General features: G+C 36.9%; 1 protein-coding gene across 4 annotated transcripts in view; it reads left to right on the forward strand.

The window, feature by feature from the left end:
* Positions 1–5: 5 nt before the first annotated feature.
* Positions 6–25,701, forward strand: part of LOC101174284 (protocadherin Fat 3) — a 73,872-nt gene continuing 48,176 nt past the window's right edge. For all 4 annotated transcript variants that reach the window (XM_023962741.1, XM_020708814.2, XM_023962742.1 and 1 more), the window contains exons 1-9: positions 6–4,232; positions 4,923–5,057; positions 5,391–5,592; positions 10,667–10,785; positions 12,839–13,037; positions 19,676–19,737; positions 20,728–21,042; positions 23,348–23,558; positions 24,495–24,566. In XM_023962741.1, coding sequence (XP_023818509.1) covers positions 1,254–4,232; positions 4,923–5,057; positions 5,391–5,592; positions 10,667–10,785; positions 12,839–13,037; positions 19,676–19,737; positions 20,728–21,042; positions 23,348–23,558; positions 24,495–24,566 — 4,294 coding nt within the window. In that variant the 5' untranslated portion in view covers positions 6–1,253. The remainder of the gene's footprint in view (positions 4,233–4,922; positions 5,058–5,390; positions 5,593–10,666; positions 10,786–12,838; positions 13,038–19,675; positions 19,738–20,727; positions 21,043–23,347; positions 23,559–24,494; positions 24,567–25,701) is intronic.

The raw sequence follows: 25,701 nt of genomic DNA on the forward strand, positions 1-25,701 counted from the left end.
AGACACCTTTTGTTTTTTTCTTTTTTATTTAGTACAGCGTTGGTCACAGATTTCAACATCTAAACCGAGCGACCAATATCTGGCTAGAGGCTAGTTTTAACTTTATTTCTACTGAAGTCGAAAGGGAATGCGTGCCGGGTTAAAACATTGGTGAACGAAACTAGGGCAATAGCCATTTAGTTTTTACGAGGATGTCTGCAGTGTAATAGTCAACTGTCCGTCGGGATATCCAGCTACAAATTATCCTCTGTCGGGAAAAAAATAACACGGACTGTTTTCCTTCTTTTTTTTCTTTTCATCTTTTTTTTTTAAATTACTGTCCTAGAAAGCGGGACAGGATTTGCCTCGACAAATTACATATTTATTATTCTTCTAAGATTGTACACTTTGCAAATTGCGGGAAAATATTAGGAATACATATTTTCGGAACGGGAACAAGGTAGTGTCATTTGAAACTAAAAAAAAAAAAAGAAAAAAAAAACTCGCGGATGTTTGCAAGAAGGGGGGCTTTAATGGACCGACGCCAGCATTGGAGACGATAAGTACACCCTAAAATCTAACAGGACAGCCTCTTAATTGGGGATTTATGTCCTTTTAACACTTACATTCCTGTTGGTGCTTATTTTCGATGCCAGTACAGCCATGGTTCCAGTTCAAAACGTGAGTGGAATTAATATATTAGAGTATTATAATAAACTTGTATGTTTTTATTCCTTGTTTTATTATCATACAAAATATTTCCAGTCTTCTTTAATGCATGCAGTGCTTTTCAATTTAAAGATTGTGTTAGAATATATACAAACTGTTCTACTTGATTTTGTATGTTTTAGTTTAAGAAGTAGAATGTTTACAAAATCTATATTTTAAATAAAATATGTCTAATGATTGATAATTTGTGTTAACATTATGGATAATTGATCCTCATTTGACAAATATTACTGTGTTTAGAATGAATCAATCATATATCTTCAACAAGTTGACTTTTGTTACTTTATTCATTTTTTTTAAAGATGTTTCATTTTTGTCAATTTAGTTACTGCAAAAAAAAAAAAAAACAGTTTGCACAGTTTGAATGCTAACATTTTGTATGTTTGCTGCATGCTGTCACATCTGTGTGGCGGACAATTTGTACGTCAGGAAGGATTTTAACGTTTGCCCCCAAATATTTTGCTTATTTGCATTTCTTTACTTACTCACTAACTGAATTAACGATTGTTTCTCTTTGTCATCTTTTCCCCCCAAATATAGAATGAATGGCTGCTGGAACGCTGATGATTCCTAATCTGTGTGGTAATATGCTTGCTGTACCCAGCTTTTTTCTTTTTTTCTATTTTCTTTTGTTTTTCTTCAGTTTTCCCCCAACCAAAACCCAGTTTTTGCCCACTCCTAAGACAAGGCAAAGCTTCCTGCTCTTCACCCAGCCTGCTTATAATGCTTCAGTCTTTGAAAACTCTGCTGCGAGGACATATATCACGAGTGAAGTCAAAATGGGCATAACTGTTGGGCTACCCTGGTACTTAGATGTGAAATACTCAATTGAATCTGGAGACAGTGAAAGCATTTTCCAAGCTGAGGAGTTTGTGGTGGGAGATTTTTGCTTCCTCCGCATATGCACTAATGGAGGGAGCGGTGCCACTTTGAATAGGGAGGTTCAAGACAATTACACTCTGACTGTTAAGGCATCAGCCCAAGGTGGCCTGGAAGCTTTGGTCACCGTCTTTATCAAGGTATTGGATACAAACGACCTCCGGCCTCTGTTTTCACCAACATTCTACTCTTTTGTTGTTTCTGAAAGTGCCCCTCTTGGCACAACCATAGGACGTGTAACAGCCACCGATGCTGACGTGGGTTCCAATGGGGAGTTCTACTACTTTTTTAAGAACACAGTGGAACTTTTTTCTGTTCATCCAACCAGTGGGTTCATAACCCTCACAGGGCGTCCAAGGATAGACAAGTTAGACAAATTGGAATTGGAAGTCCAGGTGATTGATAGAGGAATGAAACTTTATGGGAACAATGGGATTAGTAGCACAGCTAGGCTTGTCTTGACTGTTGAGCGGGTCAATGAATTTGCTCCTGTTCTCAGCGCAGTCACTGTCGCTCCATCATGGACAGACAAAAATCCAGTCTATGTCATAGTGAGGGTAGAGGATAAAGACGAGGGTTTATCAGGAGAAATAGAGTGGGTGTCCATTACTGAGGGAGACCCTTTTGAGCTTTTTGTGGTTGAGCGATCACCTGTTGCAAATGAATATCTGGTTAAAACATCAGCAAGAATTAATTGGGATACATTTCCTTTTGGCTGCAACTTAACATTTCAAGCTAAAGACAGAGGCATTCCTTCCAAGTTTTCCAACACTCAGCTTGTTCAGTTGTTAGTTACAAAGCCAGATCCGATTTTAAGAAATTTTGAAAAAGAAATTTATGTAGTCAAGCTGAGTGAAATAGCTCCCCCAGGCACTATTGTAGCGGTGGTGAAAATATCCCCACCTCCCCTGAGTGTCAATTACAGTTTGAGCAGCCTTTCAGATCTCATGTATTTTTCTATAAACCCTCTTACTGGTGTTATTATGACGACGAGGCAGCTAACAAAGATATCACAGGATTTCATGCATATGGAGGTAGTTGATAAAATCAGTCAACAGCGAGCAAGAGTTAAAATTACCATAGAGGATGCAAACAACAACTCACCTGTCTTCATCAGGCCACCCAGTACTATTGCTATCAACGAGAGTTTACCTGTTGGCACTGTTGTTCTTGTCGTGTCTGCTGTGGATGATGATAAAGGAGAAAATGGTTATATCACTTACACAATCAATGGCGACCAGTCTCTTCCTTTTGCCATACAGCAGCACACTGGGGAATTGAGAATCACAAGAGATCTGGACTTTGAGTCGTCAAAAGATACTTATACTTTTGCAGTAAGAGCTTCTGACTGGGGGTCGCCTTACAGAAGGGAGAGTGAGCTAAATGTCACTATCCGTGTGATAAACATCAATGACAACCCACCTCTTTTTGAGAAGACTTCTTGTAGAGGAATGGTTAGCCGTGATTTTCCAGTCAACAGGACCATCGTCACATTGTCAGCTATAGACATGGATGAACTTGGGATGGTGAAGTACAAGATACTGTCTGGGAATGAATTAGGCTACTTTAAATTAAATCCAGACTCTGGGGCTTTGTTGTTGCAAAGATCTTTTACAGCAGAAACTTTGAGAAGTGGGATATTTAGCCTTAAAGTGGTTGCAACAGATGGAGAGAGGTCCTCTGATCCTGCATTTGTCAATGTAACAGTTGTTCGGGGTGGGATGCCACCCAAGGGGTTCACCTGCAAAGAGACCAGGGTGGCTCAGCTGTTGGCAGAGAAAATGCTCACAAAAGCATCCTCCATAGCTGGACCAAAATCCGATCATAGAAGTATGTATATTTTTTCTTTAAATAATCAGGCTCCACAGTTTGAGGCCTTGCCTACAAGTATTTTGGTAAGAGAAGACCTGGCTCCTGGAGCTAGTGTGTTTCAGGTACGCGCACGAGATGGCGACTCAGGTTTCAACGGCCGTGTTCTGTTTTCAATTTCTGATGGTAACAAAGAAAACAGCTTTAATATCGACATGGACAATGGGCTAATAACTGTGTTGCAGCCACTTGACCGCGAACAGCTGGATCGCTACTTCTTAAACATCACCATCTACGATCAGGGCATTCCCACAATGTCCAGCTGGAGACTACTGACAGTGATCATCGAGGATGCAAATGACAATGACCCTAGGTTTTATCAGGATAACTACTCTGCAGTTGTTGCTGAAAACTCAGCCATTGGCTCGGAAGTTATTACAATCACTGCTTTTGACAAGGATATGGGCCAAAACGGACAGCTTTCATTCATCATGTTGACCAACATACCACATTTTGGTATTGACAGCATAACTGGAACTGTCTTTGTTGCAAGCACTCTGGACAGAGAAACATTTCCGACGTTTGTGTTAAAAATTGAAGTCAAAGACAAGGCAGAAAAAGGCACTCGGAGATCTTCAGTGACTACGCTCAGTATAATAGTGGAAGACGTCAATGATTGCTCTCCAGCTTTCATCCCTTCCAGTTATAGTGCGCGGGTACCAGAGGACTTACCCTCAGGGACTGTGATTACCTGGGTGCAAGCACAGGACCCTGACATTGGACCTGGTGGACAAGTCCAGTACTCCTTAATCAACGACTTCAATGGAACTTTTGAAGTAGGTCATGTTATAAGTTGTTTAAAATTTAGTTTAAGGTTACTGCAGTATTATACATTAATTTCAAATGTATTTTTTTCCTACTCCAAAATTTCTACAAAAAATTTGTCAAAAATCATGTTGTTTTTGATTAAAATGGTTACTTTCTTTTCTTATTCTATTCAGAATTAAGAAGTTTATAATTTTCTGAAAATGTACTGTTAAAGTGCATCACCCGTCTGGACACTTGATAAAGACGATTCCTTTGGGGTATTTTTTAAGCTCTGCTAAACAGACAAAGCAAATATTTAGGAACATCAAACTTTACATTTGAGAACAGGATAACCTCAAGGTAAAACCTTCCCTCCAAAGAGAGCAATTGTGATCAGTGGTGATTTTAACCTTTTTTTCAACACACCTGGGAACACAATACTTTGTCAAAGCGATGAGAATCCTAAAGAAAAATAATTACATTACAATTCCAGAAGAAGACACCAGACAATTGGCCTTTGCCAGCTTTTGACCTTTTTAAAACATCAAGGAGGGAAACTGAGTGTCAAGTGATAATAATATAGTCAGCAAAAAAAGTTAGATGCAAGTTTTATAAATCTGGCATGTGTTTGAATAATTTTGCACCCAGTAAACATTAATAATCTTTCAATGGATTATAATAGTGATTATCATGGGCGTGTTTGATGGCATTTCATGTAGATCAACTCTGTGAGTGGCATACTAAGGATAAGGAAGGAGTTGGACTTTGAGACAAAGCAGTTTTTCAACCTGACCATACTTGCTGAGGACAGAGGAACACCCAGACTTCAGAACCAGACATTTGTGGAGGTGGAGGTATGTAAGACACGTTATTCTTAACATTCAATTGTAAAAGCAATATTTTATTAAATATTTCACTCAAATCTCTCTGTAAACCTTTTTATTGAAATTTACTGCACGTTGATGCATAATGGCATTGTTTAGATAACTGTAGACTAAATGTCCCCTAATAGTGAACCAATAGCAGTGGAATAAATGACAGTTTCTCATACAAAGGTCTTTATTTGTAAGATAAATCATGCCTTCCCTAAATTAGCTACCACCCACTTTTTTATCATGCGGACAAGATTAAGCATGCTTTCACTATATTGCTTTGTCTGAATGACAGCAAACCAATATATTTTTCAGGTGGTGGATGTCAATGAGAATTTGTATGCACCCTACTTCCCTGACTTTGCTGTGAGAGGCTCAGTGAAGGAGAACTCTCGTGCGGGAACAAGTGTCCTGCCAGTCACAGCAAAAGATGATGACAACGGGCGAGATGGCACGTTGAGGTACTCTATACGCGGAGGCAGCGGACTAGGCACTTTCACCATCGACGAAGACACAGGTGTGACATAAGATCAATTTTGAAGGCTATTTATGTGAAGTGGAAATAAACTAGCCTACAGCAGCCCTGCTTACAATATAAACCACAAAAATAATAGCCAATAGTTAATCTTCTTTCATATGCCACTTGTGATGAGTTTCAGTATATGGAGTTATTTCTCAGGTTATTAGGGTGTTTCATTTCCTTTTACAAGGTTGCTTTTTGGGGTTTTGTAAATGTATCTGAGGGAGGACATGATTTGTTGATGGGGCCGCACATGGAAGCTGTGTACTCAGAGATCATTACTGTAATGAGGGCAGCATGGCAGCTACACTGGCAGAGCCTCAAGCTGAGTTGTACCACTGATCTACTGCTGTGTGGATGGCGATGGTCAAGAGTCTCCTGGATAGCAGTGCCATCTCCTCCAAATGTGCAAAAATCAGAGTGACTTATTCAAAGCCTTGACCAGAAGTCGGCTGCCCCCCTCCAACTGTCCTGCAGTGTCAAGATGCGGTTGGAAATCATGTTAATTTACCCAAGAAGGAACTGGCCCAGGGATAAATAGAATCAAACATGTATGGAAAAGGAGCAGTACACATTTAAAAAAAAATGAAAAGCCAGCAAATACATCTGCAGCTTATCTCTCAAGCCACATGTAAACTGCCTTCGGCAACACACGTCTAAGCGACCATTTTAAATTAAAAGTCTATGTAAAGGTGCATAAATGTGCGTATATGCTACATACGTTTCTAAAATAATTTTTGGGTATAGGGTTGTGAAAGAAAGAGCCTAAGCAAAATTTGTAAGATTTGGACTGCTTTAACATTTCACACTAAGCCTCTTCCAACTGTAGGTGGCAGACATGTGCGAGTAAATGGTAGAAAAAGAGCTAGAAGAAGATGCTCCTCCCTGCTTTTTCAGTGTGAAAAAGCAGGCTAAACGCGTGTTCAAGAATGCATGTCACATGCGCGATGTGAATTTAGCTTCAGACATAATTGTGACAAAATTGTTAAGAATACACAAATAGCTCTTGCAAGTATGCAAAAGATAGAACAAGAAAGACATTTAAAGATAATACAAATAATAATAAAAAGCGTGGCTCTTTACTTTTTATCATCTTATTGTTTTATGTTGATTTTAAGCCTTTAATACTTTATTCAGGTAAGTATACACATATTTTCCTTTAGTAGGAGTTGTAGCTCCTGTTGAAAAAGTGTCTACAAAAGGAAAAGAATAATTAATTTTAGCTGTTAGAGTAATTATTTGCAGAACAACAAAAAACAGTCTCTTCTGTCATTACTCCTCACCTCATTTTGCTTCATTGTAGACAAGTTATACTGGGTCACTGTATTGACATTTAGCTAGTCTAATTAGTATTGACTAATTAAGCTTGAAAGAGAAAATGTCCAGCTATTCAGTCTTTTTTGATAACTTATTAAAACACTAAATAAAGATTAAATTGATTATGATGATTATGATAAATTATATGAAAAATGTGTGTATTTGCTTTCTGTTTACTGCATCAACTGTAAAAAGACAGCTGAAGTACACAAAGTGATAAGTTCCCCACAGCCTTTCTACGATACTGCCCCGTGTTGTTATTCATTTTGGTATTAAAGACTCTGTAAGGTGGATCACAGTCAATGTGAACGTTTACAGAGTGCAGATTTTTCCAGGGGAAATCACACTGCTTGTTAGAGCAGAAATTGAAGGAAAAGGGGAGTGGAAGTGAAGCGGAGAGAGGAAGGAAGAGGATGCAGAGGGAGTCTGGAGTACATAAAAACTGTCAGAAGAAAATACGACTGCCTTCCTTCCAGGCTCTTTAATGTTTGATTTCTGTGTGTGCGTGTGTGTATGTGTTTTTTCCCCCCTAATCTTGCAGTTCTTTTTTTCCCCCCTCTAATATAAAAAAGACATGAAATGCTTTTTTTCATCAACTAAAAAAGACACAGAAAGAACATTCACAATTCCCCCTTATAAGAAATTATTCAAATTACTTGATCTTAAAGTAATGTCAGATCTAGAAACAGTAGTGCACTGTCATTCCAGTATGAATTAATAACCAAGCTGATCAGACCTGTTTTGGTTGATTCCTCTCTTGAACAGAGACGGAGGCACACTTTTAGGACACGCAAAAGGAAGAGCAAAAAATGTTGAAATCCAAACAATATGATGTGTCCCATCATATGCATCACCTCACCTCCACCTGTAGCCTCTAAACTACCTTTTTGATGCACCACATGTCATCCATCGTTTGACATATTACCACTTATGAATTCCCCATTTCCTGTAGATGGTACTTAGGTGTTTCTTACGACTAAATCAATGAAAAGCACAGGGACTTTCTATAAGAAAAGACATAGTATCTCCTCTCACTTATATCGTTTGCTATACAGCATTTCAAACTAAAATTGGTATTCTTGTCATTGGGTAAAAGGAAAGCAAGCCCTGCAATTTCTCATTGGATGGCTGTCAGGAGCCAGTGCTTCTCTATTAGAGGGCTTGCTAGCTCCACTATTTGTCACAGTCAGGATAAAATATTCTGCAAGTTAAAGGTAAACAAGAAGACATTTTACATATATGTATGGGGTGTATTTTTTATGTCTTCTTTCATAGTGCACACAATAATTTCTAAGCTAAAATTATGAAAAATTATCTTTTTTTCCCTGAAGTTTTGTATGGATCATAATTTGAGCATAAAATAAATAGTTGGATCACAAAACCTGCTTCTGAATAACAGGGAATTTGATTAGTCGAGATTGATGAATGTTACCCTGCATGTATTGTAAACTCCCAGATTAGAAAATATGGCATGACCCTACCTCTTTTTTTTTTTTTTGATCTAGCCTTTAAAGTGAGTTATTTATGGTGAAAATTGATGCTGTCGAGTCAGATTTATTTTGAAACCAGTGAATAGAGACTGTCAGTCTTAAGTTCAGAGAGCTTTTCAAACAGCCAGCTCTGTTTTCCTTGTTTCCCTGTTGAGCTATCTGACAGAGATGAAATGTGCTTTGAAAAGGACAGAGTCAAGGACAGCAGGCCAAGGATGTGTTCAGCAAACACTTTTACCATGCATTGCAAGCCCTTGAAACGGCTAAGTCCTCAACATAAAGGACTTTCTTTTTAAAGACATGTAGTTTCAGTTTAGGTAATCATCTGATTTTACAACTCCACTGTCTTTAAACAGTAAAGCCAGTCTGTAGTCTATGGCAAAGTTCTTTAGTAAGAATTGGAATCTTATCCCTATTGACTTAGCGTTACACATTTTTAGCTTAGATGCAAGAAGATTATCTGCCTGTGTTATCTTTGTACTTAAAGTCCCACTCAGATCATCTTTTGATTTATTATAAAAGCGTTCCCAGTGGTCTTTTAATTATGATTATGCTGTTTTTATTTTAATTTTTTTATTTTAATTTTTTAGCAAAAATAAAAAACTTGTGTTGTTTTATAGGACATAGTTTCTGCAGAGCAGCAGTAGTTAAATAGAAATTCACCTCTGAGTAGTTGGCTGAACTGTTGACATGGAGTATTCCCACCTGCTTCCCATTATCCATCTGTTAATGTGCTCTTTCACTAGCGTACGGCACCTTACAACCCCAATCTAACATTACCAATGCAATCAAAATGGCGAGCAATATTGTAGCTATTCAGCCATACAGGTTGGAGTCAGATACCAGTTTGGACAAGGAAAATGAAGATGTACAAGGATTTAATCGTCTACTAGTGGATGTATCATAATTGAGCGGAGCATGGAGCTTGTGGCTTGCCATAGTAACTTGTACGTCTCGCTTACAAGCCTCCATCATGAGATAAACGCCACAAGAACTTGTTAAAATCATCAAACCCCTATTTTCTTTGGAGAGGGTCTTTAACTAACAATAATCAAGTTGATGACATGGTTAAGTAACCCAATTTTTCTCTGTTACGTAACTGAACAGTAAAATATTGCTGAATAGACATGCATACTTATCTCACTATGCAACTGCCTTGTGTTATGAATGTATTGATAATTAGTTACAGACCTGCAAGTGTTCTAAAAATATCTGATTCAACAAATGACAACATTCAGAAGGCTTAACTCCATTTGTTGATCTGATTTCTGCTTAATTACCTTTGGTGACTCTTTTTCACTTTGTTTATTTAAGGTTAATTTATGTTCTGTACTTTAATGATTGTTTTTAAATGTGTGTGTTAAATATACTGTCTGGTTATCAACATAAATGAGTATAGAAATGTCTGTCCTTTCCAGGAGTGTGTAAAAAGTATTTATGCCTTAACCCCCTGACACTTTATTCAATTTATTTCCAGCTATGAAAACAAAATAAAAATCACACACGCTTTTGCTTTTAAGTAGATGTTAAGTTAAGGTAAATTGTGAGCTAAAGGTATTTGATGGAGTTTTGCATCAATAGGCATCAAGGGGTTAAACTAAAAAATAGAAAATGGAAAGAAAAAAGAAAGCAAGATCAGAAATGTGTCATCTATTGTACTTGGGCTTTGTGATCCCTGAAGAGGTCAACAAAACTGTCAGCCACAGCTCTTCCTTGGGGCTAAAAAACGTGTGTCAGTCAGTGTCTATAAGTGTCTGTGCGCCTTTGTTCTTCCACTGTGCAGGGCAGTTTAGGGGATATTTAGCACTGAGCAAACAGCAGCTTGAGCAGCTTGGTCAGCTGTGATTAGCCCCAGAGAAGTTGAAACACTGAAGGTGACTAAAGCGATGGCCACTAATGCCTGTGAAGGTCACCGGAGCCAGGACACAAAGTTTAGTTGGAATTTTTTTATCATTGCCTTTAGAAACTTAGGGTTCAAAGCCTCCCTTTCCCATGTAGCTTTTAAGAAACCAATCATAAGCAAGAATAATTAATTTGGAACTGTATGCACACATTCTGATAATATGAGCATGCATCCCTTCACACTGTAAGTTCATAATTTGCAATGTGCTGTTAAATCCAGGACTTCACTTAATTTCGTATCACCTTGAATGGAAAAAAACATTAAAGAATAATTTTTACATAATTGGAAATATATTGAAGGGGTTAAAACGATATATTATCTAAGTCACAACCATATTTGTTTTATTGTTTCTTTTAACCAGGGATGATCTACACTGCTGGGATCTTGGACTGTGAAACCAAGGACTCATATTGGCTTACCGTGGTTGCCACAGACAGAGGGGCTACGCCTTTGTCTGCTTCTGTTGAAGTCTTTATTGAGGTAATTGCATTTATAAAAAATATCACACTTCCCCCTTACATTTCAAACAGGAAGTACCCACTGGCTACAAGAAGCTAAAATCCCCTAAACTTGGAATTCATATTTTTGTTTCATGATATTTTTTCTTTATCGCAAGTTATTCAAGTTATAAATTGACCAATGAGATGCCTCAATAAAAGCATATGGTGTCTGTTGGCCCCCACCTAAAGTGTTTGATTGACAGATTCTCTTGAGCCTACTTTCAGTGATCGGGGTGTCGACTTTGAACATGCTCACTCCTGAATGGCGACAGTAGTTGCCATAGAAACATTGACTCAGACTGACTCACCAACCAATCTGGATCCAACATGGCGACGCCTGTATCGTGGAAAAATGGTGACTGAATTGGCTTCATTTCGCTGGAGCCAGAAGTAAAGTTTTTACGGGTGACACATTTTCACATGCGCTCAGTCCAGTTCTCTCTATAAAGTCAATGATTTCATACAACATTGATTCTCTTTTATAAAAAAAAAAGGCTAAAGGTAAGCGTAGGGGTTCCCCTCCTTAAAATGAAAAGATCACACTTTTGAACTTGCATTATGACGCATCAAAACTTGTACCTTCTCAGTTTTGTGTTTAGTAACAAACTGTTTACCCATCTTGAATGTTATGTACACACCATGCAGGCATAACTAGTGTTTGTGTTTCAATGTCAAATGTCAAAAATCAAAATTGCTACAGTCAAAGTAATTCACTATAGTGCTGTCTTAATGTTCCCCCTTTTTCAAGCACTAAAGGGAAAGGCATATAACAAATCGGTGGAATTGGAAGACCCCTAAAAATGAAGTTCCCCATTGCAGTAAACTGCGTGAAACATTTTACTGATTTTTTTAAAGAACATCTTTGCAAACCAAAAGACTTTGTCACACTATCCATGGTGCATTTGAGGTTCATTAAAAACAGCACAGGCTTTGAATTGAACCCAGTTAACCCCACTGCGTGCGGTAGACATGGAAACTTCAATGCTTATGTCTCATATCAGTCTTGTTTGGTTGAAGTACCTCGGAAATAAAAGGCTAAATGAATTGCATTAAATGAGCCAAGTAGAAAAATGTCCCAAGCCATTGTACCATGTGCTTGTTTTTTACATTAATTATGTGCACTAATGATTGTGAAAATCAAATAATGCAATTACTCAAGATGTAGCTCTTTATTTGCTTTTAAGAAACGATTATGGTGTATAACGATTATGCTGGAGTTATGCTTAAAGGTTAGTGTTTTGTTTTCACTTGTGTCTGAGTGATAGAGGGTTGCAGCTTCTCAACACATTTGTTACCCTACATTGTTTGCATCAAAGCTGCTGCCACAATTAGAAGTCAAAAACAATAAATGTGTTCCTCGCGATAACTGCTCGGCTTGTGAGCAAAACATGTGCTTTGAGCAATTCTTTGTTTTAGCCTTTCACGTAAAAAAATCTATTCACTATCAAACGGTCAAATGCCCATCAATGCTAGGGAAACAGTTTAGTTGCCTATTAGGGAAAATGCAGCCTTCTTTACCCTTAGGAAGCTCACATGTTGTGATGTGATTGGGGGTTTCACCTCTGCTCGGGGATTAATGAGGTGCGGGTGCTTCTTAATTCACCGCCTGAACTGTCTTGGCTCTTTGTGCCTCCCACCAAACGCTCAATCAACCTTTCTGTGCCATAAATAATCTGGATCAGAGCCTTTAGAAGGGGGATCTCATTCACTGTGCATTCAAAGTGTGACATCGATGACATATTCTGGTAAATAAAATTGGATTTTGTGATTGATAGCAGATCAGTGCAGATCTAAACTCAGACGATTATCTGATGCACAGGGCTGAAATCTACTGCTGCATTTTTCATGCTCACTTAGAAGAATACATTTTATACCTGTCAGTTAAAATCTAATTTAGAATTAGTAGACATTTAAAATTGATTATATCTGTACTTTTGAAGTTGACTTTCGAGCCCCTGCTTTCACTCTCTTCTTCTTTCAAGTCTTGATGCCTCTGGGGTTTTTTTTTTTCATCCTCTTTCTGTCCCCTTCAGATTGAAGATGTCAACGATAATGCCCCCCTCACTTCGGATCCTATCTACCATCCAGTCATCATGGAGAACTCTCCAAAGGATGTGTCAGTCATTCAAATACAGGCGCAGGACCCTGACCTTTCTACCAAACCCAGCCGCCTGAGTTATCGCATTACTGCTGGTAATCCGCAGAATTTCTTCTCCATCAACCCCAGAACAGGTAAAAGGTTGATCCTTTCTAATAAGTGAAATTCTATATTTAATGTAGCATTGCAAAACTAACATTAGTTACACTGACATTTTAATCTATTAACCAAATTTATAATTTATAATAAATCTACAAAAACTGTAGCATATGTGCACATTAATCACCTACAATAACTCAAACAACTAGGATATATTTTGTGAAATCCTGCTACAGGAATAAATTCTTTAGTTTTTTTTAGGTTTCTAATAACAATTTATTGACTTTTTATGGATTTATATACATTTTGAAAATATTTTCTTCTAAGATTAACTTATCTAGATCTGATATACTAATATCTACGTTTTGCATTTATTTAATGATTAACAATGTAAACTAAAATGTGAGTTTGTGTTTTTAAACATATTTGAGAAAAGTACCAAAAAAAGGTCAAACAGTGTACTTTACTCAAATATGTTTAAAAAAATAACCCTGTAGAGGTAAACATAAAGACCAGGCAAACGTGGTTCCTAGAGATTTATTATTCATTTATTTTCCTACTGTGGTTTTTTCTGACTCAACTGAGTAGAAATACCCTATAAAGTTACTACAGCTAAATTTGAGATTACAACCCATAGTGCATAGGAATGGAATAAACAGATTGGGCTTTGTGTAACCCTTGTGCTATCCTAGGCACTTTAACATTGGGAGTTGGGTCATCTAGACCCACTAGACAGTGCACTGAACTGTTTTCTTCAATGATCTGTTATTTTCACTGGTGTCCATGGATTACATGAAATCCTCTTCACCGTTATCCAACTTTGTCATGGTAGGGAGAACACGTCAATGTAAGGATCGGGTCACTTGGACCCCATAGGATAGCACAAAGGATAAGGATGTTGGGTTGGTAGTAGCTCACAACGTTCCTTAAAAAATAAAAAAACAGCAAGATACTTTGAATTTTCCAAAAATGAGAAGATACAGCATAGTTGTATTTTTGGGAACAATGCCGAATGCCAGGGATGCAACAATTCTCAGTTTAAAACCGAACTTTATGTTAACACCATTGAACCGAATTGTGGGGATAGTGAATCACTAAATCCCGACTGCAAAGGTTTGCATATGTGCATTAAAAGTGTCAAACAGGTATGTTGTGCTAAATTTAATATATTCAGCGTTGTTTTATTAAACCACCAGGCTTGGTATAATCCAACTGAAAGGTTTTTCTTCATGGGTAATTATTAGCAAATTCAGGATTTCTTTGAATTTTTTGTTTGTAGTTGTTGTTTTATAATTCACTAATGAACCGAAACAAAACCGTGACCCATAAATCAAAGTTTGAATCGAGTTCTGAGTAAAGTGAATCATTTCATCCCTACTGAATGTTTGTCAGTAGATTTTTTTTCCTGTTATTTGTATGTATTGGGGTGTAAACAGTCAGCGCTGGAATTGCAGTTGTAAGCCTCATCTTCGACTTTTTTTTTAATGTTTCCTAAATATTTGTCTAGATTGTGGAAATCTCCTGTGGAAATCATCCATTTGCATTTCTCATACATTTTTAGCAGGCACACAAAAGATGATTTACACTGCAGACTGTGAACTGACACTCATGTCACAGCACTGTTCTGAACATTGTTTCCACAATCCCTGTCAACGTCATCTCGATTTTCCATTTTTCATCACCTCAGAGTATAATGAGACTAGATTAAGATTAAAAGCTTCTTCTTCTAGGCGCACAAACTAAATGTCCGCATGTGAAAATTGAAGTAGCTGTCTTCATATTCGCACAGAATCCAAACACTAAAAAAAAACTGTCAGTGCCAGTTTAAGCTGTCAGATTTAAAGTGTATGGATGTCCCTGAGTATTTTCAGTACAAGTTTTGGTTGACACTTCTTGCATTAAAGAATTACTGATGAGGGAAAATGTTTTATTCAAATCCCAAAGAAAGGGGGGAAAAAGTGTCAAGTATTTGCTGTGTCTGCCCTAGATAGCAAGCAAAGGCAATTGTTAACATTTTATCTATTAAAATGTATCAATAAATGAACCTAAACTCTGACTTTTATGCAAACGGCATGTAAGTTTTCAAGGTTATAGTGGAAGGAATTTTCTAATGGTATGTGCCGGCACGGCTGCTCTATAAATCGAAGGTGATATTTCCATTTGTCATCCTCTAGTTCTCTTTAAAAATGCTTTTGTGCATTATGGCTGTATTATTGACATTATGTAGTGGAGCAGACTGGGCCGAAGCAGGGTGAGAAGGTTGATATTGATCCCAATAGAGGCATTCTGGCCTTCACATACTCATTACTATGTAGCCTGGTCATAGCGTAAAGCCATTCGCATACAGAACCCGTGCCTGTAATAATGACTCTATTTTAATTCGCTGCTCTGATGGGATTAGGGTCAAGGCAAGTGCAGCACCGTATCAAATCAATTTGATATTTTGCATTTTCCAACATGCATCCAACAGCTGTATCGAGGAATAATTTGTCTGTTTTTGTAATAGGGAGAGAAAGAGACTTGCTCCAACAATTGAATTAATTGATAAACTCATTACATCAGTCTGTTTCTAAGGGGTGGTTCTGCTGCAAAGAGTCGATGAGGATGATGCCACAGTCACAGTTGCAACAAACAGCTGTACAAAAATCTGTTTTTTTGTGAATCTGTGTGTGCGCATGTTTGCCTCAGGAGAGTTTTTAACCATCTGAGCCCCGCTGCCTGTTTATGCCAGAGACTCCCCCTTTTTTTAATCTGTTTGTATACATTTGTGTTAGATAATTTTAAAAAAAAGATTATTTTCAACAATTTAATCTATTTAAATTTACTAGAAATTGTTTTTTTATTAGTTCATATAATGTTTTTTTTTCCCAGAAGGGCATTTCGCTTTCGATCTAACTGTTATAATTTGCTTTAAAAGTGTTTTTTTCATAAAATACTGAATTAAATTGACAAAATAATATTCATTAGCTTGCGGCTGCCGGCCGGTGGAATCTAAAAATAAGAAATAAATGAGCAAGAGTTGGAACTTATAGCGAGTTACTCTGGTCCTCAAACTTTCCGTGTGGCGCGGTGATTTTACTGGATTCATAAAGTTATCCAACTGGTTTGCTTGCAAAAATTCGGTGAAAGCAATACTTTGACCTGAAGTGCTGTTTCAAATAGTTCTGCCAAACTTGTCGGTGGCTGTTCAAAAGTAATGCATTTTTCAAGCTCACGTAAGAAGTGTCAGTTTGATGGGTTTTAGATGCAGCAACAATTCCCAAAAGTCAGCGAAGCTGAACTTTGAATGAGTGCAAAGTGTGTAAATGTGCTGTGACGGCTTACAGGGCTGTCTGTTGCTCTCTGGTTGTGTGAGTGAAGACTTCCTCCTTTGGGCAGAAAAACAGAGCAGATATGTGTTGACACAGGGTGTTAGATGGAAGGCTACTCGTAAGAGGATGTATGTTTTTAGAGAGCCATCATCTATGTGCTGTTGGCTACACAACCTTTTTATTCACATCCCTCTATTGGATTGCATGGCTTTTTTGTATCATAACATCTGTAGACATTTGAGCCAATAAGAGTTGATCCATTTTTTGTTCATTACTGCACCTGAATGATACAGGTGCATTTCATTACCTTGCTTCAACCCCTGATGCCTGAATTTATTTCCAGCTCCGAAAAAAAATATTTTTTTATGTTTTTGCTTTTAAGTTGATTGTAAATTAAAGTAGGTTTGTAGTAAAGTGGTTTGATGCACATTTGTATCATCAAGGGTCAAGGAGTTAAAGGCTTTCCTTACCAAGCGTGTGGATGTATAGAAAGCATTTAAAAATGCAAAGTGATCATTCCACAAATCGAATAATGAAAATATAAACTCTTTGCTTGCAAACTGTAATAGATCTTTGTTAAATTTTGTAACTTTGTACATAGTTTTATATAACATTACTGCATAAAACACTGATTTTGAAGTGTGTTTTTTTGTTTTTTGTTGGAGCATTAACATTAGTGTTGTATTGTTTGAAGCAGCTAAAGAGAGGTTCCCCCCTCTCGATGCCATTTGCAACGTACTATTGATTCCAGGACTCCACTTAGTTTAGCCTCACCTTGAAAGACAAAAACATTTTTACATTTTTTTAAATAATTGGAAATAAGTTCATACATGAACGGGTTAATCATAGTGTAATATGTCTTAAAGTAGATTGCTGATACAGATAATTAAAACAGCAATCATTAAACTCAATAGAACCATAAAAATACATTTTTTGATCAGCATTTAATTTGTTTTCTTTAACAACTTGTTACAAGATCTGATATGGAGACTTATAGCAGTTTTCATTAGGCAGTTTATGTTAGCATTTATAATAAATACTAACCATAGACTTAATTTTGATATATAATAAATGGGTTTTTAAATGTTTCTTAAATTGAAAAATAGGTTAGGGGATATTTTTATGAATAGAGTAACTTGTAATGTGTCTGGAGAGATTAAAAGCATTTTATAAACCTAAAAGAAAATGTACTTGCAGATCGGATGATCTATTACTTTATCATCATCATTTTTTTAGTGTTTTTTTTCTTATACCCTAAAAAGTAGAGCATTGCCTGGCTTCAGATTTGCTGTAAGCTGTAGATCAATAGTTTTTATTAGACTGTGTGTCAGCGGAACAAGTCCTCCCCAACCCGCCTGTGGTCTTCTGCCATAGCTTGTAAATGCTGCTCTATATTTATTTTTAATTTGCTTAATTTACATTATCCCGCATGACAGGCTTAAGGTGACACTGTGATGAAGAGGTAATCTGTAAGCCTATGTGTTTTTCATGCTAAAAAAATGTAGGTCCCAAAACTGACTGGATCTAGACCACAAAAATATTTTAATTTACTTCAGCGACAGTTTTCCTGGGCCCCTAGATCTTTAAACAGCCTCAGTCTTGTTATTTATTTATTTATTTAGGTCTGTGTGATTGTGGCCCTGCGACAGACTAGCTCTGCCACAGACTAGGACTGTCCAGGATGTCCCCTGCCTTCGCCCACAAGTGGCTGAGTTAGGCTCCAGCAGCCCCGTGACCCCGAAAGGCAATAAACGGATTAGAAGATGAATGTATGAATGAAAGAAAGAATAATTTAACTTATCAAAACTCTTACTTTAGGTCTTCAAATCTTTATTTAAAAGATAGTATTTTGTGTTTAATTTGTTGTCCTTTTAGTTTCATAATGTTTTTTCTGATAGTCACTTGGCCACAAATGCCAAAAAAAAGATATAGTGAAAGTACCTTTTTAAAAGTATTTAGATTTACATCTCTCAGTACAGAAAAAACTTTCAAAAAAAATGTCGGCATAACAAACCAATTCAGTTCTGAGACCTGGGCCAACATTAACATAGTCCACATCTTATATACTTCTTTAATATTAGCACTGTTCTGTTTTTATCTATAAATTCATTTTCTGCAAATTTGCAGCAGTGTATTTGTCCTTGTAGGGTTTTACCAGTCAATGAAAAAAGCTCTGCTACAAGAAACAGCTATTTCTTTCCCAAACAGAAACTATTGTCTTGTCATTTGTTCTTCTTTTCAAAATTGTAGTCTGTGCTTCAGAATAATATTTGCACATTGCACTCTATTTGGATGCTGCTAAGACTTTGACGAATATACAAGGATTTTGATTGTTTGATGGGCCCATACTTTTGCGGAGATAAACAAAAGCAGATGTTTTTGAACACTTTACTGTTTTTCGTGAGGAATAGATTTGCAGGTTTAGATTATTTGCCAAAAAAAAAAAAAAAAGTTTTGTTTGAGAGACTTTCCCTGTGTGACAGAGAACACAAAGTTCCTCAAATAGAAATCTCTTGAGTACAATGGGATCAAAGTAAAAAAAAAAAAAGTGATGTTTATTTGAGATACATTTTCAGCAACCAACTGTAAATCAGCGTAATGTTCCCCACAGTGAGGAAAAACCGACAGCTTAGATGTTTTTATGCAGAAAGCCTTTTTTAGTGTTGCAGAGACACTAAGCAAACCATCAGCTGATAACAGGATTTGTCAAAATCATGATTAGAGTTAGAAAATATTTAGGGAAACTGATAATTTAGACTCTGATCTTTAGTGCATCTTTATTTCGTTTATCAAGCACTCTAACAACCACATCATTGATCTGCTGCAGTCTCAGAAGATATCATTGAAATGGATTGGATTAGCTTGTTTCTTGTGGCATTCTGGCAAATCAAATGATCTACAGAACCAAATTAGCGTGAGCTGCTGTTACTATTGGATCTTGAGAATTTACTCTTTTGCACAGGTTTATGAGCTAAATATATGTAATAAAGAGTCCCATCTGATTTTTAATCAAAATATTTATTCACATACGTACAATAAACAAATCCTTTAGAAATGAGCCAACAGTTTGTAGATTTTCTTTTAAATAAGCAAAAACAACTTCTAATGGGGTAAGGAAATGATCAGAATTCTAGTCACTAAAACACATTTTCACAGACTAAGATTATTTTGCTATTGAAAAACTTTCTTGATAAGGTGATTTTCCTTGCAAGACAGAACATTTTCTTGAAACAATGGTATTTTTGCTTTCTTAAAATTCTGTTTTTGCAGTGCAAAGAGGGACTGACTACATCTATTTTTCCATTGCCGTCCATAAATTGGTCTAAATCTTATTTAAACTTTTCTTTTTTATGATTTTTTAGGTCTAATCACAACAACTGCTCGAAAGTTGGATCGGGAACAACAGGCAGAGCACTTTTTAGAGGTACAGTAAAAGCTGATGAGTGTTCACAGGTTTATGGTATTGTTATTTATCCTGCCCTGCCGCCTGCCACAGTCCACTCACTATTAACAAACACAGCCTGGAAGACAACCTTGGCAGGCACTCAAGGCTCCATAAACTGTGATAAATGGGTGTAGTTTTGGGTCCCAGCTTTAAGAATTTTTAAATGTAATCATTCATCATCTGTTATCTTCTCCTCTCAGGAAAGGAGCAGCACCGAGAAGGGTTGGTCTGTTGATAGGTGTAGACACTGGGCACTGATAGCTCTGTGATTACCATTTTTGCAGCTGCAGCTCTGCATGCAGATGAACCTGATAATCAGCGATTCTTGACTTAAGAGACACGAGCAAACTGGTATCTTTCCTCAGAATTCTCAAGCAAAAGCTGATAAATCCACTGGCATTTTGTCCATCTATAAAAGGGAATAAAACAATTCACTCTGCAGCTTGGTTCCAACACAATGTATTCATTGTGTCTGCGCAGACAACTGGCTTACCTACTTAGATTTGTCTCACAATCCACTTTAAAACAAAAAGGTTTAAAATATGGAGGCAAATCTGTAATCAACAGCTATATATGACACACTGAGAAGAGTTGTGGTTGTTGTCCAACTGCCCTGTCATTTCAGCAAAAGTACAGGTACATGCAAGCCACCCAGCATTTTCCAACCCGGTCTATGCTGCCTGTCTGTAATTAATAGTCTGGGGAGCAGTCAGGCTTGCAACAGTGATTCTCACCCCTATTTGATCCAATTGATCAGTGATCAGACCCCTGGCTCTGCTTCTAGAAGATCAATGATACAAAGTGATTTCCCCGGTTCTCTGCACCACGTGACCTTGCACTCACACAGTGCAAGCAATACTTAAAAAGTCAATGAATTTATGCACTCTCACAGAACCCCCCCCCCACCAACCACATACAACAAAGCATGCTTTACCAACAGAAAACATGTTTTGTGTGGCGTTTCCACAGGTGACAGTAATAGACAGTCCAGTGACAACCCGGCAGTCCACTGTGTGGGTCATAGTTCACATCGAGGATGAGAATGACAACCGGCCCACCTTCCCGGAAGCCACTTACCGTATCAGCCTGCCCGAGCGAGACCGCAACAGACGTGTGGAACCTGTTTACCGCGTGTTCGCCTATGACCGTGACTCTGGAGCAAACGGCAACATCACATACAGCATCACTGATGGCAATGAGGAAGATAACTACAGTATTGACCCAAAGACTGCTATGGTGTCATCTAAGAAGATGGTACCAGCTGGCAGCTATGACATCCTCACTGTGAGTGTCAAAAAACTTTTGTAGAACAAAGAATGAATAGAAATACATATTTAAAATGTAAACTACAGTCATCCTTACTTGCTGAAGGAGTGAGTTTCTCCTACTCTTTAGATTTTTAAACACTTCAAAACAGAGTTATGGTACTTTTTGCTTTTATATTAAGCTGGCTGGAGCTGATGTACTCATTGCCATTTCTCATCACACTCAAGCACAGATATTTTGGGTTAGCACTTTTTCACGTCCACTGAATTTAGCAGTGATGATGTGAGCGAAGCAGCTTAGCACATCTTTGACATCCCAGCTCTGAAAACTTTAGTATTTCCAGCTGTCAAAGTTTATCATAGCTGCAGTTGGAATAATAAAAAAAAAATCTGTAACATTATTAATGTTTTAATTAGCTGGCTGCATTCCATTGATTGTGTTGATATGTTTAGATTCACCAGAAAAAGCTTCCTTATATGAGAATGACTAAAACCACACAATTTTCTTCAAGTTGCTTTATTATTTTGTGTATTTTTTTATTTTAATGGGAATCTTTTATCTTACTGAATGTCACTGTTTTCAAAGACTAGTACTGTGGAACATTGCTGCCTTTCCATTCAGTCAACAAAAGTTTTGTAACCCTATAAAGCCCGCTACACCTCAGAATTGACAGAAAATTCTTTTTTTTTTAATTATTAAGATGTTTTTAACCTAAATTTTGCATTCTTTCATTATAAAAAGTATAATAATAAAAAAAAAAAACAATATGTGAGTTTTTCTCACCATAAAGTTTTGAGAACTAGCTAAACTTTTTCCGCCAAAAGTATTTTAGAGCTTTCATGGAGGAAGCCATTTTAAAAAGACTAAAGTCCTTTTACTGCCCCTATTGAAATCATGATGAATTACAGCAGTGCTCCCCAACCCTTTGCGGGCCACTTGGTACTGGGCCGCAGACAGAAAAATAATGCAAACGCTAACTTTAGTTATTTCCAGTTTGTTTATTTTCTAATACTAAAGGAAGTTTTATTTTGGAAAACTAGCAGATTCTGTTCACCACATCCATCTGTCTTGACACATCTGACTTAAAGCAGTTGCTCGGACCGCAAAGTTGGTAGCTGAATGCTTAAAGGCTCACAAAAACCAAACAATACAACATATTTGGAAAGCTTCTTTTAAAGCTGCAATATATAGACAAAACCAGGAGTCTTCCTCCAAACATGGATTTATTGAAGCTGCTCGCTTGTCTAATATGAAGCAACTGACAATTGAATGTTTCACCCACACACATAATGAAGTTGCAGATGCGGTGGATTTATGCTTATTATTACATTTAGAAAAAAACAGTTTTACGACTGTTGTGTCATTTTATTTTGTTTTATTTATCCATCAGACCTTAAAAGTCCGACGCAACCAAAGTAGCCAATTGGTTTTTAGCATCCGCTTTGACATTGAAGGGAAAATCTTCATCACAAAGTCTAAGTTTAAATTAGCCACAAACATTTTATAGAGAATGAAGATTCAATCAAATAAAGTTGCTGATTTGTGGAAACTTGTAAAAGGGACATTTATGAATTTTCTTACACGAAGGTTAACTTAGGCAGACATGATAAGTAACTTGAGCACAGAAAATTTTCCTCTGTGTTTAAAAACTACACAATGAATCAGGATTTACGTAAAAGCAAAATATAATAAAGTTTTTTGCCCTTAAAGATGTTCCAGACTAGGTTGAGTTGTCAGTGTTGTGAAAGTGTTGTATGAAAAATTCTATTATCTTGTTTTTAGTGAATTATTTACACATCAGAAATTACTTCTGCAAATCAACAACTTTGTTGCATTGAATCTTCGTCATCTATAAAAAAAAAAATCTAAAAAAAAAACTACTAATGTTTTAGGATTTTTTAAACAAAATTTCTTGTAGTGGCATTTTAATTAGAAAAAATAGGTATTTCAGTAACCAGAAGCTTAAAAATATTAAATGAAAACGTTGGCCCCATTTGGACCGGTCCTTTGAAAATACTGTCTGACATTAAACTGGTCTGTGGGCTGAAAAAGGTTGGAGACCACTGAACTGCAGGACAGGGTGAACCAAGTTATATACAATGGGTTTTTAAGGAAGGTTTTGATTATACTAATGAGAAAGGGGTCTCAAAAATGTGTGTATCAAATATGACACGAATGGATATATAGGGTTAACTCGCTTCCAGTTAGAGATGCAAATTTAAAGCAAGGTCTTCAACCACGACCAGCTAGATTGTTCAAATTAAGTTTTGTACTTGGAGTGTTGGTTAATTGTCTGATTTCTCAGTAATGTGTCCTGTTTTAGATAAAAGCAGAGGACAATGGAGATCCACCATTGTGGTCAAGCGTCAAACTCTACATTGAATGGATCCGAAAGCCCATCCCCTCAAAAATGCCCCTTCTCTTCACCCAGAGGCACTACAATTTTTCAGTTCCAGAGTCAACCGCTGTTGCTCAGCCAGTTGGGGTGGTGGCGGTCAGTCAGTTGAATACACCCGTCTGGTTTAACATCATTGGTAAGTTTGTTTTTTTGGACAACTTTAACCTTTATTTCTAATCATTTTCTTTAATCTGTCTAAGCTGAAATATCTATCTATTGAAGTTCAAACGCCTAAAGGGTTTTATTTTAAAATTTTCCGCAAGAACCAGTTTCAGCGAAGGTGGTGCATTTTGATCATGCATGGATATGTTGTGCAAAAGTAAAACTGATATTTTTATAATATCATACATTTTACCAATGGGAAACTTTTTATTCAGACTGGATGCAGCAGAAAAGGTTCAACAGAATATTTCTAGATTATTTATCAAGAGGCAAGCTGCCAAACAAAGAACAATAATAAAAAAAAAAAAAAAAAACATGAGTCGTCCCAGTTGTGTGGATTTGATGAAGACCATAAATCTTCCCTTAAGCATAATTCAATCTTTTGTTTTCATAAGGAGGCTCTGCATGGGTAAGTTTCGATTTTGCTCTTTGAAAAAATAATTACCTCATTAATAATGTTAACTCGATAGTTCTGAAAAATCTTTGTTAAGACATTAAAAGTCTTTTTTAGTGTTCTTTGGAAAGCTTAGCACAGCTCTCATGTAAAGAATAATCCTGTGTATCTATTATGGTTGATGGTAGAGTTTTTCCAGACCACATAAACGATATTTAACATTAATATTTAGGCTTATTTATTTTAGAAAATGAAATAAAAAGTAGAAATGACATTTTATTCCTTAAAACTTTCCTTTCTTTTAAACTTTTTCAAACCCATCCATTATCAAACTCTGCTGAAGCACTCTCATAAAAAGTCCTTTCACATTACTTAAAGAAACGCGCAAATGTGAGAAAATTCCAAGAATATAACTTTGCAGCAATCTAGAAGTCTGATTCAGAGCTTTGATCACATGAAAATCTCCACCTCATAAATATTGAGCGCTCACTCTTTCTCTTTTCTCTCACTGTTCAGGCGGACGGCTTGCCAGAGAAATGTTCTACATTCCGCAGAATGCATGCGGGAGAAACTGCTCTCTTGATACAGGTCTGATCAAACCTAATTTAAACATACCTCCTTCTCAAATGCCCCAGGTTTAGAGAAATTAAAGAAGCTATCGTGAACTGGAGCACACGGCAGCTTGGCCTTAGCCAAAGGCACTCTTTATTGATCTAAGTTTTTAAATGGAATCTCAAACAGCTCCTTGAGCTCAGCACAATCCCCCCCCCAGTTCAGTCAGGGTAGCTCTTTTTTATTAGTTTATCTGCAGCAAGGCTGCTTTTGAAAGTAAACATGACTGGGATTTTTCTGTGTCTCTTTTCCACATTGACATTTTCATCTAGTCTCAAGTAGAAGCCTATGTAATTTTCCGGCGGCACCGTTGGCGGGGAGTAAGCCTGCGCTCATTTCCCATCAATCTTTTGTTTTCAGGTAGTTTTCAGGCCCTCAGAAATCCAAGCTAACCATTACTGTGCAACAAATATGGCAATATTTTTATTAATATTCAATATCAGCTGTAAAGTATCAGACGAGGAAAACAAAGACGTACATGAATCTAGTTGTCTGCAACTGGATGCATATCAGAATGGAGCAGAGCAGGGACCTGGTGGCCTGCCCAGCATATTTTCTAATTCCTAAATACGCTCTTTTTCAAACTGCGTCTTTTTCCTCTTCTCCTGATTCACCGTGATTTCAACAAGACATACTCAGAAATGCAATTTTAATCTTAATTTTCTTTGAGTATGTCATCCATCATCACTCTTACAGAAACATGTTAAAAACACTTATTGGAGTATTTAATATTATTGGAGTATATATTTATTGGAGTGGGTCTTTAAATTCTTAGTTTTATTGAAGGCTTCATTTATTATTACTGTAATACATTTTTTTCTAATCTTTATTTTTATTTTGTTTGTTCATATTGTCAATTATTCCTAAAGACAATTATTTGAGCTTCAGAACATTTGGTCTAATAGGCATGTATTACAAACTTGCAAAAAAATCCCAAATAATTCGCTCCTGTTTCCAACTCAGAGGGTCACATTTGAAGTGTGATTTGATGATTTGACAAAAGTTATGAGAAAAGACAATCAGCAGAGTTGAAAGTGGGTCAGCACTGCTGCAGGGAGGAATGTGAGACATGGACAGGACTAAAGTCCAGCCTGACACTCCTGGCCGCTGC

This window comes from Oryzias latipes, chromosome 14 (assembly GCF_002234675.1).
Source record: "Oryzias latipes chromosome 14, ASM223467v1".
Lineage (NCBI taxonomy): Eukaryota > Metazoa > Chordata > Actinopteri > Beloniformes > Adrianichthyidae > Oryzias > Oryzias latipes.